Raw genomic sequence first — 17,979 nt, forward strand, 5'->3', positions numbered from 1 at the left:
GGGATAGCTCCCAAGCGCGGCACGTCACCGCACGGCGTGATGCAAGCTGAGGGCGAGCCAAAATGTTTCAGAACTCTTGCTACAGCAGATGTAGTTACCGGTAGTTGTAACTCAACCAAAAGTCTTTGTCATAATTGGTTTCCTACTTCCCTTTTGATGTAATGAACAAATTAAATAAAGAGAGGGTGGATTTGCGTTGCTTACGATTCAACCATTGCTTGGGCGCAGTAACTAGCCTTTCCGCGTTATTTATTGTTCCGGTATGTAATTTGTCCAATGCTGTTCGAACAAATACTTAATACTAGAAAGTCATTCAATATATGAAGGATGAATTTAGGCTTCGTTTTGAATTGCTGATCTGAATGCACTAGGATACCTCGTGCTTGTTTGTTATGCTACGTCATATCCGGTAAGCCATAAACTACAACCGCGCTCTCAAGCAAGAATGAGTGCCAGCTAGCAAACCCAGTTTAAAGAAGTAAGCCTTCAGAAACATTGTAGTTTAATTGGGTTACAGAAATGAATATAACTTTTACCGAACAACATTACGTTAACATTTAACTTGACAACTTGTTTATTTCTGAGGTTAAAGCTAGCTGCTATGTCAGCTAGCATCATCATCAGCGGGCGCAGGTAGCCATTCAAACTTAATGTACTATACTTTATGAAGTTAAGTTTATGTCTCAAATATTCTCTTGATGACTTGGGTAAGTCAACTTGCAACCAAACAACACAACAATGTCGAGCAATTTAACGGCAGAGCAGCAGAGAAAGATTGAGGAAAATAGACAGAAAGCTTTAGCAAAGAGGGCTCTCAGACTTGCCCAGGCCAGCAGTATCAACAGCCAGCAATCACCCGGAAACGACATCCCTAATGCCTGTCAACAACAGCACGGCACTGCTTCTGCTCCGCTTGGTCCCCCAAACAAAAGATGGACACCACCTAGCTCAACGTTTAGACCAGCTCCACCTGAGTTACCCACGCGCAGTGCCCCAGCCCAGATTAACAACAATCGACAATTCGTCAAACCTAACGAATTGTTTTCTGGCCATAATTCTCTCAACACCGCTACGAAACAGGTGAGAACGGACAGTTTTTTTTTTTGTGCAGGCTATTGTGAAGTGCTGTTATGTTTTCTTCTGTCTCTACTGGTAATAATTACACTATTCTGTATTGTTGCTGCAGATCAAAGTAATAGATCCACTTCCCAATTCTAAAGCAAAACTACCAGGAAAAGAGTTTTCCAGCGGAGTTTCCACGGGTTTGAAGCGACCCTTTGAGCAAAAAGTAATCTCTAACCCTTCTGGAAGCACTGTAGGCGCCTTTTACAAACCAGGAAGTAAACCAGCTGTCCAATGTGCAGGTGCACAGTCTTCCTCGAGTGCCTTTGGTAGTACTAATGCCATGATTATAAAGAAACTTGGCATCACTGTGATGGGGAAGTGTGTGTCACACTCGGAGGAGCGCTTTAGAGTGGAAGTGGGCTACAACGCCGAGCTGATTGCTCTTTTCAAAAACATACCCTCCAAGAACTACGGCAAGATAACCATTTAGACTTGTTTTGGGGATTTTATGGTTGAAATATCACTTAAACACAGGACTGTGCATTGTCACTCATATTGTTATCATGTCTCTGACAGACCCGGGCACCAAAATGTGGAACTTCAGTCTCACAGACTACCGGCAGCTAAGTATGTGTAGATACACACTCAGTAAAACCTTCTTTCTTGTGTTGAAAGAAAGAATCCACTGAAACCACAACTTGAACTAGCTATGCCACCAAAAGGCTAGCTTTTTGATGGCGCAAGCAGGCTGTTTTTATACAGGAGTGTCTGACCAACTTGGTTACGCTGTCCCTTCGCTGTCCCTTCCAGTGGAGGAGGCAGGGGCCATCCCCTGCGTGTCCCTGAGGCCCCTGGAGGGGATGGAGGGGCTGGACCTGGCCAACCCGGCCTCCTGCAGACCCCGGGACACGGCGGCGCTTTCAGCGATGATGAGGCTGTGCAGCGGCTGGCAGAAGCCTGGGGCTAGCATGCAGGGCAGCTGTAGCCTGATGTCACGCTCACGCTTCCAGGTGGACCTGGGCTACCACGTGGACGTCATAGCTGCATTCAAGCAGATGCCCTCCAAGAACTATGGTGAATGGGAGCTTTTGATTCAGAGTGGAACAAACTTAGCGTGCAGGCATAGCCTACTTGTTTATTTGTTATGTTTGAACTGTCTGCGAATGATCTGATTTCGGATTGGCGACTGGCAATGTGTTTTCCTGGCTTTCAGACATGAAGACAAAAAAGTGGAGTTTTGGATTGGAGGATTATAAAACGCTCAGTAAGTACTGTTTTTGTGATCCACTCTTTAGGTATCTGTGTGTTTGTGTGTGTATAAGTTCCTGTGCGCCCTGTCATGGCTGCCCCTCTGCTCTGTGTAGTGGACGCCCTGAGTGGGCTGGCAGCCGTGGAGGTGGAGCCTCTACCCAGGGCTGTGATCCAGGTCTTCTCTCACAGGCTGGATGGCAGCCAGGCCGGGCCTGCAGTGGTCCCTGAGGCTGACCTGTCCAGCGTTGACATTGCGCTGACCCGCTGCCTCATGCCCTTCCAGAGGGAGGGGGTCGAGTAGGTGCACAACATCATTGTCCTACAGTGAAACAGATCCACTTGACTTTAGCTTAGCCACTCAACAGGCAACAAAGAAAAAAAAGTATTGCGGTTCACTTTAGTATTTGTATTTTAGATACAAAGTGACCCTGCGCTGCCTGTGTGTTGTCTGTTGCAGCTTTGCCGTGGCCAAAGACGGCCGTCTGCTCCTGGCTGATGACATGGGTCTGGGGAAAACGGTGCAGGCCATCTGCATAGCGGCCTACTACAGGACTGAGTGGCCCCTGCTCGTGGTGGCGCCCTCCTCCGTGCGCTTCACATGGGCAGAGGTAGCTGCACCACTGCCATACTATGCCCATGAGCAGGTGGTAGCTGGTCACATGATGATTCATTCCTATTTCAGCATCAGTGTTTACTCTGATGCGCCCCTGGAAATACATTGTGTTGTTGTTTTTCTTCTGTCAGACGCAATTTTTGGTCTTAAATTGTTCACTATTTGACCAAGGGCAAACTTTCAACATGCTTACATCTCAGTTTAAAAATAAATATATATATATATATATATACTCTACTAAAAGTGGAGCTGGGGTATTTAAAGGAAGGGCAACAGAGTGGAACGTTACTTGATTCAAGGGCCTGGTGTTTACAGCAGTCCAGTGAAGTCCCTGAAGACTGGTGACTCTTTGGTAGGTAATTCATCTTCAGGAGAGAAGACAGTAATATCACCCACCCAGTCTTGTGTCTCTAAGGTGCAGGAGGTAATTTGAATTATGAATCATTTTTGGCTTAGAACCCTGATGAGGTTTTTAAGGGATTCTGCAAGTGTTTTAACATCTCCTAACTTTGCAGAAAACAGGCTTTATCTGTAAGCTTCGTTTGATATTCCAAACTTGTCTTGTTTTGTGACCTCAAAATCTATCTGTCTCAACCATGTCGTCTGTGGTTTTTCACCTATGAGGATTTGTTTCATGTTTCTCATTTTTGTGATGAGTCATCATCATTGGCGTGGATTTCTCTACACATCCTCCCCCCCCTACCCGCCCACTCTGCGCCTTTGTATTTGTCCCCCTGGCTGCAAATCCCATTCCCAGTAAGGTGTGGGATGCAGGAGGGATCATGTCCCTTTTTTAAGTAGTGTTTGTCAGTAAATAGCATCTGCAAGCTATGTGAAATTGACAGGAAAGTCAATAAAATGAAATTCTAAACCCAGACTTCACTCCCCCCCCTCCCGCCAACTCCCACCATCTTTCAAACCAGACCTACATCCCTGCTCATTTGTCCTAATGACTCGGCTGTGCATGTAATATTTATATATGTTTCCATTTGGTCTATCTTCAGCATGTTAACAAGATTACGGCAAGGGCTGGTGAAGTGAATATTAGTCAATTGCTAATTATATTGCTTGTGGAATTTCCCTGACATTGTATACAGAAAGGTACATAAACACAGTGCCCATTTGGTAAAGAGCAGGGTATGACCAGAAAAACTCCTGTAGTATCTGTAATGACACACTCCACAGGAGTACACTCATGCTTCCGTACAAACCCTTCCAGGGGTTGTGTGGGCCTTGTGTGGACATATTAGAACACTGGTGCTCTGTACCTCTGCTTTGATCCCCCAATCAGGTTTACTATGGTAGGGGATAGTTGTAGCGACCCAGGGGACTTGAAGGCTTGAAGGATTTATTATATTGGTTTTTGTTATCTGCTTTCACTGTCTGTCTCAGTTTGTTTGTCTCTCTTTGTCTCTCTTTGTGAAGGGGGTTGGGGGATAACTACTGAGATACAGCTACGTTGATTTGACCGGGGAACGAAGCGCTAGGAAGTGGACTGTCAGAAGCATTTGGGCCATTGACTCATGCTTCCTCTCCACAGATGATTGGCTGCACTGTCATGGAAGGATGGAACAGTCTGCTGTTTGATCTAGCCAGAAAGGCTCAAAACTTTGTTTTCTTTGATGTTCCATTTAGGAACCAAGTTTGTTGATTAAGGATTATAAATGGATTGTTGTACTGTATATATCATCCGAGCTCAATAGCATTTTCTGATACGTTTACATTTGTTAACACACCCATTAGAAGCAAAATAAAATGGTGGTACAAGAACATTCATCCTTTTAAACTAATTGTCAGTGTCCTTCGAAAGGGGCTTTACAGCTGAATTCCAGGTGAAACCCTTGCCACTGCCGGCCTGCCAATCTACTAGGCATCATTATGTCACTTCCTGTTTTGGTAATGTTGTACTGCTCCTCAGGCGTTCCAGCGCTGGCTCCCCTCAGTGAAGCCTGACAGCATCAATGTGGTGGTGACGGGAAAGGATAACCTGCACTCAGGGCTGGTTAACATCGTCAGCTACGACCTCCTCAGCAGGATGGATAAGCAGCTGCTGGCCAAACCTTTCAACGTGCTCATCATGGTGAGTCCTGCCTTCCAGGGTGTGACTGAGTCTACAGAGTGTGTGGTTGGTATGGATACGGTCACGGTGTTGGGAAGGTGGAGTAGATTGTGTCAGTTGGATGTGGAGTTCATCACATTGGTAATAGTTTCTGCTGGTTTGCGCTGGTCCAGTTGACCTGGGTCCTCTTAAAGGCTAGACGTGGGCAAACATCTTCATTTTGCCTCCAAAAATCAGTTGTTGTTGGTGATGGTTTCTGTTGTTCTTTCTGCTGCAGGATGAGTCCCACTTTCTCAAGAACATGAAGACTGCCCGATGCAAGGCTGCCCTGCCTCTGCTGAAGGTACCCCTGATCCCCGTGATCTGAACCCCAGTGAATGTGCTGTGCCCAGAGCTGACCATCTCCCACCGCGGCGCTGAACTGGGACATGTGGTCACCTGTATGCTCTGCTCCTCCAGGCTGCTAGGAGGGTGATCCTGCTGTCAGGGACCCCAGCCATGTCCAGACCCTCAGAACTGTACACCCAGATCCTAGCTGTCAGACCCAGGCTCTTCCCTCGATTCCATGAGTTCGGGACACGCTACTGTAATGCTAAACAGGTATAGTCCTAGCTCAGGTATGGTAAGAACATAGTAACATTCAAATTCCAGTTAAGTTCAGATCCTGTGTATATTCAAACCCCTAGTACATTAGGTGGTTGGTTTCAGCCTTTTCCTCATGAAGGATCACAGCTGAACTGGTGTTGTAATTGGCTGGGATCTGAAGAGCCTTCGTTTATACTGAGGATGTTTGAAATGGGATTAGGCCCATTCCCTCTCCCTCCTCTTATTTAGGCTGTAAAGTATGTTTACAGCTCTCACAGTAGAACTGTAGATATGCAAACACGAGGAGATTATATCACTAGATTGGATTGTGGCACTGTGTCTGTCTTTCTCCTTTTATTCCTGTGCTTGCTCTAAATGAATGAATAATAAATTATGTATATAATACTTGGATTTAGATTTTAATTGATATCCTGTTTGTCTCCCTCCCTATTTCTTGTCCTTGTACTTTTTCTTCTTACTTCCCTCCCTATCTTTTATCCCTTTTAAATGCTTTTTTCTCTTCCTCCTCCTTCCACCCTCCTCATCCCACCCGCCTCCCCATCCCACTCTCCCCTCCATCTCTCCTGATCCCTCCATAAACCATCCCTCCGTCTCCCACCTTCTCTTCCATACCCTCTACCATCCCTCTCTCTATCCATGTCCCCTCTCTCCCTCTCTTTACTCCCCTCCTTGTCATCCATCTGTCCCCCCTTACCTCTCTCTAACCCTCTCTCACACTCTACCCTTCTCCTGATTCTCTCCTCGACCCCCTCTCCACTCCATCCCTCTTTACCCCTCCCCCCCAGCTGCCCTGGGGCTGGGACTACTCCAGCTCCTCTAACCTGGGAGAGCTGCGGTTGCTGCTGGAAGAATCACTGATGTTGCGGCGCCTCAAGCCCCAGGTCCTCTCCCAGCTCCCCGCCAAGCAGCGCAAGGTCGTCACCGTGGCTACCGATGGGGTGAACGGACGCACCAAAGCTGCCCTCTCGGCCGCCGCCAAGGAGCTGGCCAAGGGCCAAAATAATGTGAGCAGGGGTCAGGGGTAGCAGTGGCCACCTTTTACAGGACGGGGGAACACTTCAAGAGTACTACTGTAGAACTGATCCATCTTGCCAACGTGGTCAAATGCTGTGCTTCTTGTTGAGTTGTCTTGTCAACCTGATGCATATCTGTACCGCACAAGTACAGTAGATGCACTACTTCAATGCCAAACAATAACTTGTAAAATAAATGTCCTATCCTTATCTTACCTTTTCTCCTGAATCCTCCAGAAGATGAAGGAGAAGGAGGCTCTCCTTGTCTTCTTCAACCACACAGCTGAGGCCAAGACTCGAGCCATCATGTGAGTCCTCATGGGTCATCCCATCTCCTGTCGTTGACTTTTCTAAAGCCTCAGGCTGTTGATGATCAGCTGTCTGTCTGTGTGTGTGTGTGTCTGCAGGGAGTACATTACCGACATGCTGGAATGCAGGGAGAAGTTCCTGGTGTTTGCTCATCACAAGCTGGTATTGGACAGCATCACCAAAGAGTTGACTGAGAAGGTGATCAAACAGAGTACACACACTCTCACGGCTGCCCTTGAGTTCTCCTTAAACTCCTACGCCGGATAAGACGCGTGTCCTTGAGGATATCGGCCATCCTTCTCAGAATTCTTTTTTTTCCCCTGAGACTGGTTTAACCCCATGTCTTATAATAATGTATTCATTTAGCAGGTGCTTTTAAACCTGAGACCTGCGGTCAAATACTCTGACCACTGAGCTCTATCTTCCCCCACCTCTGCAGAACATCAACCACATCCGTATAGATGGGTCCACCCCGTCGGCAGATCGGCAGTTGCTGTGCGACAGGTTCCAGACGGCAGACGGGAGCTGCGTGGCTGTGTTGTCCATCACAGCAGCCAACATGGGCATCACCCTCCACTCCGCCAACCTGGTGGTGTTTGCTGAGCTTTTCTGGAACCCTGGGGTACGACCACCCCCCCCCAATAAGTGTCACAGAGGGCTTCACAGTTACCCATAGATTAGCTACCTATGACTAACCAAAACCTTAAAAACAAGGAAAAACTCTTCCCCTCTGCCCCAAAATTGTATTATAATAATAATTTGGAAATCTTGGGAGGAACAAATCAGTGAGGAATCCACTTCCTCCTGTACTAACCCTGATCTGTTGGACTTGGACCAGTTGGAATGTATTTGGATCCTTTGAAGTACACATGTATCTGTGGTGGTCATGTAATTTCTAGCAGTCAGGATTTGTAGGGCCTCGTCCACCTTTTATAGAAACCTTTAGTACCTTGTTTAGATGCAAAACGTCCTTTAGTGTCGATCTAACTGTTTTTTCTGATTGGACAGGTACTCATTCAGGCGGAGGACAGAGTGCACCGTATTGGACAGACCAGCAACGTGGACATTCACTATCTCGTGGCCAAAGGAACTGCTGATGACTACCTGTGGTAAATTAGACATTTAATGCAATAGAATGTGATGCAGATGCAGGCCCATGGAGGCATTCCTGCTCTTTTCTGTCCTCTAGTCTAGATGACAGATTTGGCCTGTTTTGGATGTGTTCTTTCAGGCCCATGATCCAAGAGAAGATGAAAATCCTGGAGCAAGTAGGCCTTTCAGAATCAAACCTTTCGGAAAACGCACTCAATGCCAGCTTCCATTCGAGGGTGAGCCTTTTCTGAGTGACATGTAGAATTTCTTAAAAAGCTCTACCAGTATTTTGTCATCCTGCAGTCAGCGGGTTCATAGCTGGATGTCTGTGGTGATCCACAGGACCCGGAGCAGAGGAGGATAACAGAGATGTTCCAGAAGTCTTTCACTGAGCAGGAGGAGGACATGGACGAGGCCCTCCTACTGGAGGTGGCTGACGCCTGGGAGGACGGTGAACCTGGAAGTACCTCAGACCGTCAGGGAGACGGCATCTGAAAGTTTAGGCAAGAGGAGACGATGTAGAACTATTTCACAAGACGATTGAAAATGTTGCCCCATGTAAACATTTAAAATAGTTGGTTCTCAGAAAGATTTCGCAGAAAGCATAACTTATGTGTCAGTAACTGCATCAGTAATGCACCTACATAATATATCTGAAATTATGACGAGTATTTTATTTCTGTTTCATAATTGTAGTCCTGTATTTTATCAAACTAAATAAATAAATAGTGTAAAAGTGGTTGCTGATGTTTTGGTAGAATCATTACATACTTACTGTAGCAACAGACTATTTTTACCTTCAAAGTGCACGCCTCAGTATTTTTGTTAGCTGGGAACACTTCCATGGAACTGGAGTGAATGCTGAGAACCTTAGTTACCATGTTGTTTGAGGATGCTTACCCAATCTTTCAAAGAAAACACAAGGGGCAACCAGGGGGGACCATAATCTCTCTCTGACAGAGGGCACTTAACAGCTGAATTAAGCAAACTGATGTGCATTGCTCTAACCCCATTTATCTCACAGTATTGGGTGGTCTATAATTAAAAAATTTCAATCGATTTTTTTTGTTGGTGTTCTGTTGAATTAAATAGTAAGCAGGTCTATCGACATGCCATGTCCATACAGGTAACCATACCCTGACAACTGTCAGGGATGAAAAAACACCCGCAGAATTAGAGATTAATCATTCATAGTAATAGTGAGGATCCTCTTCTGCGCCATCACCATATCCATGCTGCTGGCTGTGAAGTTGAGCTGCTGCAGCTTGTGGTCTGAGCGCAGCAGAAGAGAAGTGCTCTGCTGAGAACCTCTGCATTCACACAGACCTTCTACATTGAGCCCTCAGTCAACACTGAGGTGAACTACATGTTCTCTCATTCCAAAGAGACCCGAAGAAGAAGGTCTGTGCGTAAAAGCCCACTGCAAAGGTTATAGCTAATCTTACAAGGTAGTGCAGGCTGTATTCAGGAAACATAAAACCCCTATAATGTCAAGCTTGAGCAAATCACAATAATTTTTGTTGATATTGTATTTTCAAACATTTTTTTATTTCCTTACTGTAACATCTGCAATAAAGTTACTGTTTGATATCACTGTCATACATTTTAATCTCCATTTGTAATTTTTATATACACAGACTAAATCTTTTTTTTTTTTTTTTATGAAGCAGGGTCCACGACAAACATTTTTTAATGGTTTACACTGACTAATTCTTCCTATATACAAAGAAAAAGATCCAGGCTAGTTAGCTACTCTGTGTCTATAGGGCTGTCAAAGTCTGGCTGCTACAGGATCTGTTAAAATGGAAGGTTTGTGACAGCGGTCTGGTCTCTGTTGAGAAGAAGAAAAAGAAAATGAACACATTGTTCCAGTCTCAGGTCTGAACTGTGTTTATTCTGCAGTACCTTACCATCTTCCTATTGGCTGCCAGGGGTACTGCAAGTGTCTGTTCGGTCAGTCTTCTCAGAAGCAGATGTGGTCATTTCTAGATTCAGAAAGTATAAGTTCAGATGAGCATTTGATGCTGTTTCTGCACAGGACCCACATGTCCCTATCTCCTCATGGTTTCTCCCTCTTACCTGGACTTCTGGGGTCCGTTAAATCTTTAAGTTCCGTTGTTGAAGATCTTGAAACATCCGAGTGCATCATATCCACAAAACTATTGTGCTCTTTTTCTGAAATCAAGTAATGATCACATACTCTGATCAACATCTAACTCAGGCAGACTACAGTTTCACAAGCATGGGTACATTGCAGTGGTAGTGCATTTCACTGCAGAGCAAGAAGTTGCAGGTTCAAATCCGCCATGTACGTCAGTTTGGGAAAAAAACATCTGGCAAATGATTATATTACATTATCGTGTACTTTGATCAATATCTAATTCAGGTAGTCTGCAGTTTTATGAGCATAACCGTATTACCGTCGTCAATGTGATGACTCAGAGAGGCTGAGGGCAAGTCTCCATAACTGGTGACATCACCAAACAGGAAGTGTATCTTCTCTTCGGCATGCTGCAGTGTGGAGGAGCCGTGGACAGAGTTCTGGAGGATGTCGGAGGCGAAGCGAGCTCTGAGTGAGTTGGGAGAGGAGTCCTTGGCCTTGTTGGGGTCTGTAGGGCCCATCATGGCCCTCCACTCCTCCACTGCGTTCTCCTTGGTCAACACCAGCATCATGCACGGGCCCCTGGGTCAGGGACACTATTAAAGCTAGGCACTTCCGATCATTGATTCACTGTTGTCATTTCTATGCATGCACTCTTTCTATGTCATTGTGGATGAAAATGTCTGCAAAATTAATTAAATGTAAAAATGTCAACGTAAAATGTGCTTCTGTGGTTAGGCACGGTAAAATATCTTGTTAAATTTAGTTTGGGATTGTCTGTGTAACTGCTCATCCAAAAACCCCCATTGTAATATGATCTGACTGTTTTGATACTGTAAGTCATTAAGATATGATCCTAACAAAGAATGACAGCACAGGAAGTATTGCAAACGAGAGCATCCAGCACCCATCTCCCTGCTCAGTGCGTCCGGACAGTAAGGAAACAATCGATGGAGGAGCTAATCCGTATGGAAGACATTGTCTAAAATCTTGATGCTGGGAAGGAGCCAGATTGAAAAGGAAGATGGACTTTATCTACTCTGCCTAAGGCTGGCTTTTTACGAGTCTGCCTGCAATACAATTAGTGTTGGTGGAAAGATCAGTTGCAGTGGAGAAGGCATCAGGAAGAGGGCCAGGTTTGAGGAGGAATCTTACTGCCTCTATATATCGGGGTGAGGGCTGGCTAAGTCTGGACTAACCGGCACATGAACTCCACCAGCTGGTTGTAGAAGGGCTTGTCCCGGTGGTCCTTATAGAACTCCTCAGCCATCTCCCTGGACAAAACCGTTTCTTGCTGACGGGTGATGCTGAACCCGCCCTGATGGATCTCATCCAGAATCACGTCTGTGAAGGGTAGAACCAAAGAATAGAATAGAACTCTTCACGAAAATAAAGTTACATTTACATAAATGTGACATGAAAAAGGTGCGTTGAGGGAAAACGTGACTTGTTCATGCGTCTACTGGGAGGCTGTGGCTGCTGGGACCTTTGTGCTGGTCCATGGCATCAGGCTTTATCAGCGCAAGGGTGTGCTGCTTGGGGAAGAAGAAGCTGAGCTCCTGCTGGGCCTCCTCCTTGCTCCCACTGCCGTGGAGCTGGTTGAGGGGCTCGCTATCCACCGCAAACTGGGCCCGCAGACTGACAGGAGGGACACACATCGGACATCAGACAAACGGCACAGCGTACTCCGACTGCAGGGTTTAGTTGTGGGGTCTGGACCAGCGTACCAGTCAGGCTTTTCCTCCTTGGCTCGGCTCACATCCTGGGGCCCCAGGAGACTCCTCCAATGATTGACTGCTCCTGTCCTGACCAGGGCCAGGGCAAGCACAGGCCCGCTGCCAACACATACACGTGTTATCCAATTGTCGATTGATTTCCTGCTTGAATAGCTTAGTATAATAATAATAATATAATATATAGTATAACATGTATTTGGCTTCTATACTTTATGTATATATATAGCCATTTATTTGAATAATACCAATCTTTCCTTCATGCAAGTCATCATGTGAACATACAGTGTACTTGTGATTACAGCAGCGATCTAGTGAGACAGGCACCTGGTCATGTTTTTCAGCAGTGCAGGGAAGTAGTCCTGGTCGACATGTTGGCTGTAGAACTGTCTCACCTGCTCTTCGGACAGCATCACCTCTCGCTGCAGGGCCACTTCAAAGCCTGCTTCATGTATCCGAGACAGGATCTCATCTGCTCAACCAGATAAGCTTCATTAACATGTGAGGACAGACTAGTCATTTTATGCCTTGTGGTGTTTGGTCAAGAGATCAACACAAGCTGCTCTTGCAGGAATTTGACACATCAGTGAGTCAGCGTGGGCGTGTATTCTGCATTTTTCTTAGTCTGCTCGTGAACGTGTTTTGCGGCATGCCTCTGCTCTCCCTGGCAGCGTCAGGCCGGATGAGCGCCAGCGTCCGCTCCACACGCCCTTCCGCCTCATCCTGCTCGGCCACCGAGTCATTCCTGAAGTTGGGGAAGAAGAAGGCGAGCTCCCTGCTGGCCTGGTCACTGTCCTCGCTGCCGTGCACGGCGTTGAACAGCGTCTGTGTGCCGTACTGCGCCCGCAAGCTGCAGGGAGGGACAGGAGAGAGGGGAACAGATGGCGACACTGCGGGCGCTCATTGAGGAAAGCGGAGGAGAGGAAAGCTCAATGCTTGGGTGTGTCTGATTGAGCTACAATATGTTAGCTTGTGCAGTTTTGTGGCCATAGAACAGGCCAGAACAAAGCCTAGGCACATTTGTAAGTAAATGCATGAGGAAATACAGGAAATACAAAATTAACTACTCAGTTTCGAAAATCAAACATTGCTCATGGATTGCTCTACTGAAAGAATTATTGAAAGACTGTGCTACTAGGTGCTCTGTCAGAGGGTCAGCCTACTGCACCTCTCTGGCTTCTCCCTCTTGGCCTGCTCAGTGTCGGTTGGGCCAATGAACTCCCGCCACGCAGGGACGACATTGGCTGACCCATCCGGCTGAGACAACAGCAGGATGTGGGAGGGGCCGCTGGACATGAACCGCACCAGCTCGTCAAAGCCCTCCTGTCAGTACCCACACACACGCGCGCACACACAACCACACAGATTTCAGTGCACACGCATGCACACACACACCCATGCAAGTTTAAGCACACACGCAAGCACACATACACACCAATGAACTAACCAGCAATCCTCTTATGTTTATCTTAATTTTTTTTTTATCATTCTAAGCTGCGCATGCATACTGCACTCATGTTATGTTTCTCCGCAATAAGGACACGCTTCTGGATCTAAGCAGCTTTCAATTTTATATTTCAGATTTTTTCTTATCACTGACTGCACTGTCAGCAAAAACAGGCCGATTAGTCAGCAGTTCTATGTTTAGACATGCTCAAAATAAAGTGTTATGGTTTACAAATCAGCCTGCTCTATAGTCAGGGCAGCCCTGCAGGATATGATGGGCTAACTATATGCTGTATACTACTATTCACTAGTCTTAGCTTCATGTCAGTGGCTAGAGTGTTTGACTACAGATCAAGAGGGAGCCAGTTCAAATCCCCTACTGAGCATCAATTTGGATAGCATTATTGGCTAAATGAGTGTATTCTTTCTTATTATTGAGTTGGGTAGATGTCTAGAGGACATCTCTGCTCTGCTCTTCCCTGCCCGTCTGCCTTCCTCAGATCTGGGTCATACTCTACTTGGTTTACCTCTGATGATCTGTGTTGGTATAAATCTTGAGCTTCAGCCTCGGTCAACGTGCGCTCCTCATTGGCCAGAATCTCAAAGCCAGCATCCTGAATCTGCCCCCCAGAGTGACAAAGGAACCTGTCACCATAACATACACCAACCAAACATACAGACAAGGTGTGCGGATAACTAGAAAGCAGAGATAACTGCTGAGGCCCTTACCTTCATCACAATCTCCTCAGCTTGGCCATGGGCCACTGCATCGGGCTTAATAATGGCAACTGTGCAGGATTTACTGGCAGGAACTGACAGGAGACAAAGAGTTGTGATGAGTTTCAATAATGACTAATTTATGTGAGAAGTTGACCTGCCTGACTGAGTTGAAAGAGCTGTTATAATCCTTTGTATACTTCTGGTGACAGATACTACCCATTCTACTTTGAGTCAATGGAAAGTGTGCAGGAATATACCAGGTTTTTCTTCTTCTCTCTGGTGCTGTTCAGGGACTTCCTCTTCCTTTTCATCAACGACCAGGCCCTCATCTTTTACCTGTCAATCAAAGCAGTTTCACTTTCTGAGATGGAAAAATGTTTAAGAACTGTAATTATGTTCATGTTTGTGTCTGTGTTTTTGTGATTGTCTGACAATTTCTCTATGTGTGAGAGTGTGTGTTTATGAACCTGTGTGTGTGTGTGTTGACGTGTGATTGTGTGCATATGGGTGATTCACCGCTCCACGTTGTAGTCCTTTCTGCAGCACAAGCTTCTCCTTCTCCAGCTCCTTTAGGATCGTTTTTTGTAAGAGGGGGGCGTTGGCTCCCCTGAGCACGGCCACCAGCTCCCCTCCCTGACCCCACAGACAAGGTAGCACTGGAGTTAACACTGGTTAACTGCAGCATTGTGATGTTAATCACACACAACATGCACACACACGTAAAAAGACACACACAAAAGAGACACAGACACGCTCACAAACACCAATACACCGACTACACACAGACACATACACAACCACAACCACACTCACACATCTATGTTACTACACTTACACCATAGAAGAGGAATGTAGGCTCACATTTCCCCCTGTATCTCTCTAGAGTGTCAATGCTGTCTGCTTCTGCCTGATTTGTGAGAGTGAAACACAGTTTCAACAAACATTTATTACCTTGAGTTCTGAGATCTGGCACTATGGTACGTACCGTTGCAAAATGTAACAGTTCATCTCCCAGTTCATTCTTTATTTTCCTGAAGAGACTGACCACAGCCTTGCAGGGACCACACCACTTCTGATAGACGTCTATGACTGAACAGGTGGGAAAGGGTTGTGGGTGCATAGGAGGAGAACATTTACAAAACGACAGCAGGATACAGAAAGGGCTTGAAAAATTCTGCAGTAATTTATTTAGACACTGGAGGGCAACAGAGCACTGGTTTACTGGAAAACGCGCACTTAGCGTTACATCTAACTTGGCACTGTGTGTAAACTGTTTAGTGCGAGCAATGATTAATAAGTGAGTACGTAATGGATTTAATGCTGTAGCCTAATCAGTAGAATAGTCTTACCTATCAACCCTTTAGTTTCAAGCAATTCATCCCATTGCTCTTGGTTTGTAACAGACACCTAAGTAAAAACAATCAGATAGGATTAGGCTACACTTATTTCTGACCTGGCTGTGCACAAGCATACACATCGACTAGCTTTCCTGTGTCCGTCCCTAACAACAGACACAAACGTTATTTAAACCAACCTGTAAGCTCACTTCTTTCTTTTTACCAGCCATTTGGTAAGGATATGCTGTAGGACTAGGACAACCTTAAATATAATACTACTAATCTAGTTATTTGTTCAAATGTTGACGGTCACCTTCTCTACAGTTAAGTCAAGTCCAGCGCCATATACTTTGAGCCAGCCTCTTGTCCGCCTGTTTTGCCTCCTCGTTGCTATGCAACGCTCATTACCTTCCTAAACCGATTGATGTCGCTGTCGCAGTTCAACAAAATAGATGAGGTTGAATAGTGCAAATGTCGTTTCCCAAATTACCTAGGCACAATACAAAACGAATTTCATTACGTTTGTGTAGAATTTACGTTACTTTTCAAATTTTTTACGCAATACAGTAAACCAGCATGCTGTTTGTTAGGAGCTACTAGGCTAAGTAGGCTAGATAGCTAGTACAAACATGTGAATTAGGCTACTAGGCGTTGGCCTTACTGTTGGCTACATTTAGACAACAAATTTTGAATTACACAAAATACTGCCTCTATTGTTGTGCGTTAACTTAAAATGTGCATCCATTTTATGTAATTAGGCCTACTAGTACAGGCCCACTTGAGTGTAGATCAAAGCCAGACGTGCTAAAAGCAGCTGTAGGCCTAGTCATAACTACATGCTCAGTATTCCCCTATGTAGGAAGTAGCAGTTAGTCCACAAAAATAACATATTTCAAACTGAAAATGTTGGCAGGTGCTTGACTGCTATGAAAACATCAACATATTACGATTGCTTACGATAAGCGCAGTATTTTGACTGTGTGAAAAATATGAGAATAACTTCAGAGTAGAGACTATAACCAATTTACGGTAACTCTGTATGAATTTCAATGAACCGTTCTACTCCAGCTGTCAAGCTGAAGAGCCTCTCGCAAGCACTGTGGGTCCAGTTCAGCAAATTGCACAATTAAAGCCATTCGAACTGGCTGCTTAATGAAAATCAACGTGCTCAGACACAGAGACAGACTGAGTAGGACATGCTCAGTGATGGAAGATCCCTTTTTTTCATGATTAAAGCAGGCGTGTAATTTGTTTTGCAGTCCCTGGTTGACCTGTTCCTAAGGAGTGTCCTCCTATTCAACTGCAAGCTCATTACTGAGCCAGCTGGGTTCCTGGTCTCCTCCTCTCCATCACTTTAGTGGTGGCGGGGCCATGACTGCTTGTCATCCCTAGAAACAGCTTCTCCTCAAAACCTTGGCAGTTTGGCGAGTTTTGTAAATATTACAGTGTAGCAATGTTGCTGTTCTGAAACACAGGTGTCATTACAAATGATGCACAATCAATTGAATGCATTGTTTCTATGACGTTCGTTCAGAGTCATCAGTATCCCTCCACCTACTTCGATTAATCTATATGCTAAACGTGCCAACACAGTTGTCCTGAACACTAGAGAGCCTAATGTCTGAGGAGTCAGTCCTATGGGATAGAGGATTGGAGCGCTTCAGAACCTGAAAACGTCACAATGCAATGCCTTGCAGAGCAGATCTATACCTACAGTTTTTGAACAGATCAGATCAATAAGACAATTGGTGACACGAGATGGGTCATGAAAAATGTTTGGACGGAACTTCACAGGCCTACTTCGGATAGACCCTTACAATCATGCATTTTAAATGGAAATGTTCCTTAAGGGCAAGGGTTGGCAGATATGACGTTGATTAGAAAAGAAATGTCCTCTGTTTCCAACAGACACTGCTGGATTATTTAGAAACTTTGAGATTTTAACATAGGCTATCCAAGTATCCAACTTTGCTACTGGCTTTTTGCAATGGTTAGCAAACAGGAATTTGTTTTTCCCAAACAAAGCAATTTTCAATATTTGTGACTCTTAGTCATGGTTCATTTGTTAGACTTGTTAGTTATATGCAAACGTCTCTGTTGCTATAGGAACAGAGAAAGTAAGGTCAACTTCAAAAGTAGAAACATTATCATGACATAACTAACAAACACATACAAAATGTAGACTACAGAAACAAAAGTCATGTTTCTGAATGTATTGATGTGTCCTGAAACCAAAGTTACACATATTAATTTACATGCAAGGGTACATGTATTACTGCAAGGATCATTAAAGCAACAGCCACCCATCTGAGGCTGTCTAAACTTTAAAACGATGTGTGTCCATGATACGTGTTTATCGTCTAGTTTGAAGGCTTAGGTTGGACCTCCATGTGGGAAAACATTACGTAAAGTCTTGGTTATAAAAAGAGAGATATGGTAAGACAAATACATTCTGATTTGAAGAGATACCAGCCTGGAGAGAGCAGCAGGAACATCTGTTGGGTTTCTCCATATGGGCACCATTGTCTTTGATTTTTGAATCTGCTTCATTCTTGGAACTTAACTGACACAGTGGAACCCAGAAGCACCCTGTCTACCGTAACATACATGCTTGACTATTTCTAGACTTTCTTT

At 45.1% G+C, this 17,979-nt stretch overlaps 2 protein-coding genes across 3 annotated transcripts; one reads left to right on the forward strand and one right to left on the reverse strand.

Moving 5' to 3' along the window:
- The first annotated feature begins 401 nt into the window (after positions 1-401).
- On the forward strand, positions 402-8,747 carry smarcal1 (SWI/SNF related, matrix associated, actin dependent regulator of chromatin, subfamily a-like 1). Of its 2 annotated transcripts, none has more exons than XM_047047009.1 (17): positions 402-1,080; positions 1,187-1,538; positions 1,642-1,692; positions 1,876-2,139; positions 2,279-2,329; positions 2,430-2,613; positions 2,774-2,960; positions 4,848-5,009; positions 5,266-5,331; positions 5,448-5,588; positions 6,380-6,598; positions 6,845-6,915; positions 7,015-7,114; positions 7,356-7,538; positions 7,925-8,025; positions 8,148-8,244; positions 8,351-8,747. In XM_047047009.1, the coding sequence occupies exons 1-17, from the start codon at positions 739-741 to the stop codon at positions 8,501-8,503; spliced, it is 2,724 nt and encodes a 907-aa protein (XP_046902965.1). In that variant the 5' UTR covers positions 402-738; the 3' UTR covers positions 8,504-8,747. The 2 variants fall into 2 exon arrangements, with proteins under 2 accessions (XP_046902965.1, XP_046902966.1); XM_047047010.1 differs by having other exon boundaries at positions 403-1,080; positions 2,774-2,924.
- Positions 8,748-9,060: 313 nt separating this feature from the next.
- nme9 (NME/NM23 family member 9) lies at positions 9,061-15,652 on the reverse strand. The gene is made up of 18 exons (XM_047047015.1): positions 15,543-15,652; positions 15,358-15,415; positions 14,994-15,097; positions 14,844-14,915; positions 14,525-14,641; positions 14,266-14,344; positions 14,018-14,100; positions 13,816-13,908; positions 13,011-13,165; positions 12,496-12,692; positions 12,170-12,314; positions 11,837-11,944; positions 11,596-11,747; positions 11,309-11,453; positions 10,429-10,691; positions 10,088-10,183; positions 9,919-9,993; positions 9,061-9,839 (listed from the first exon to the last, which is right to left on the reverse strand). Exons 1-17 carry the CDS (start codon positions 15,573-15,575, stop codon positions 9,926-9,928), a joined length of 1,968 nt encoding a protein of 655 aa, XP_046902971.1. The 5' UTR covers positions 15,576-15,652; the 3' UTR covers positions 9,061-9,839; positions 9,919-9,925.
- Positions 15,653-17,979: the final 2,327 nt, after the last annotated feature.

Source organism: Hypomesus transpacificus, chromosome 23, assembly GCF_021917145.1.
Source record: "Hypomesus transpacificus isolate Combined female chromosome 23, fHypTra1, whole genome shotgun sequence".
Classification (NCBI taxonomy): Eukaryota; Metazoa; Chordata; class Actinopteri; order Osmeriformes; family Osmeridae; genus Hypomesus; species Hypomesus transpacificus.

Coding starts and splice junctions, on each gene's coding strand:
- smarcal1 (XM_047047009.1), top strand. CDS start 739: ATGTCGAGCAATTTAACGGCAGAGCAGCAGAGAAAGATTGAGGAAAAT. Junction 2,330..2,429: donor GGAGGATTATAAAACGCTCA/GTAAGTACTGTT, acceptor TGCTCTGTGTAG/TGGACGCCCTGAGTGGGCTG. Junction 5,332..5,447: donor CTGCCCTGCCTCTGCTGAAG/GTACCCCTGATC, acceptor CTGCTCCTCCAG/GCTGCTAGGAGGGTGATCCT.
- nme9 (XM_047047015.1), bottom strand. CDS start 15,575: ATGGCTGGTAAAAAGAAAGAAGTGAGCTTACAG. Junction 13,909..14,017: donor CTGAGGAGATTGTGATGAAG/GTAAGGGCCTCA, acceptor TCTGGGGGGCAG/ATTCAGGATGCTGGCTTTGA. Junction 10,692..11,308: donor CTGGTGGAGTTCATGTGCCG/GTTAGTCCAGAC, acceptor TCCCTGACCCAG/GGGCCCGTGCATGATGCTGG.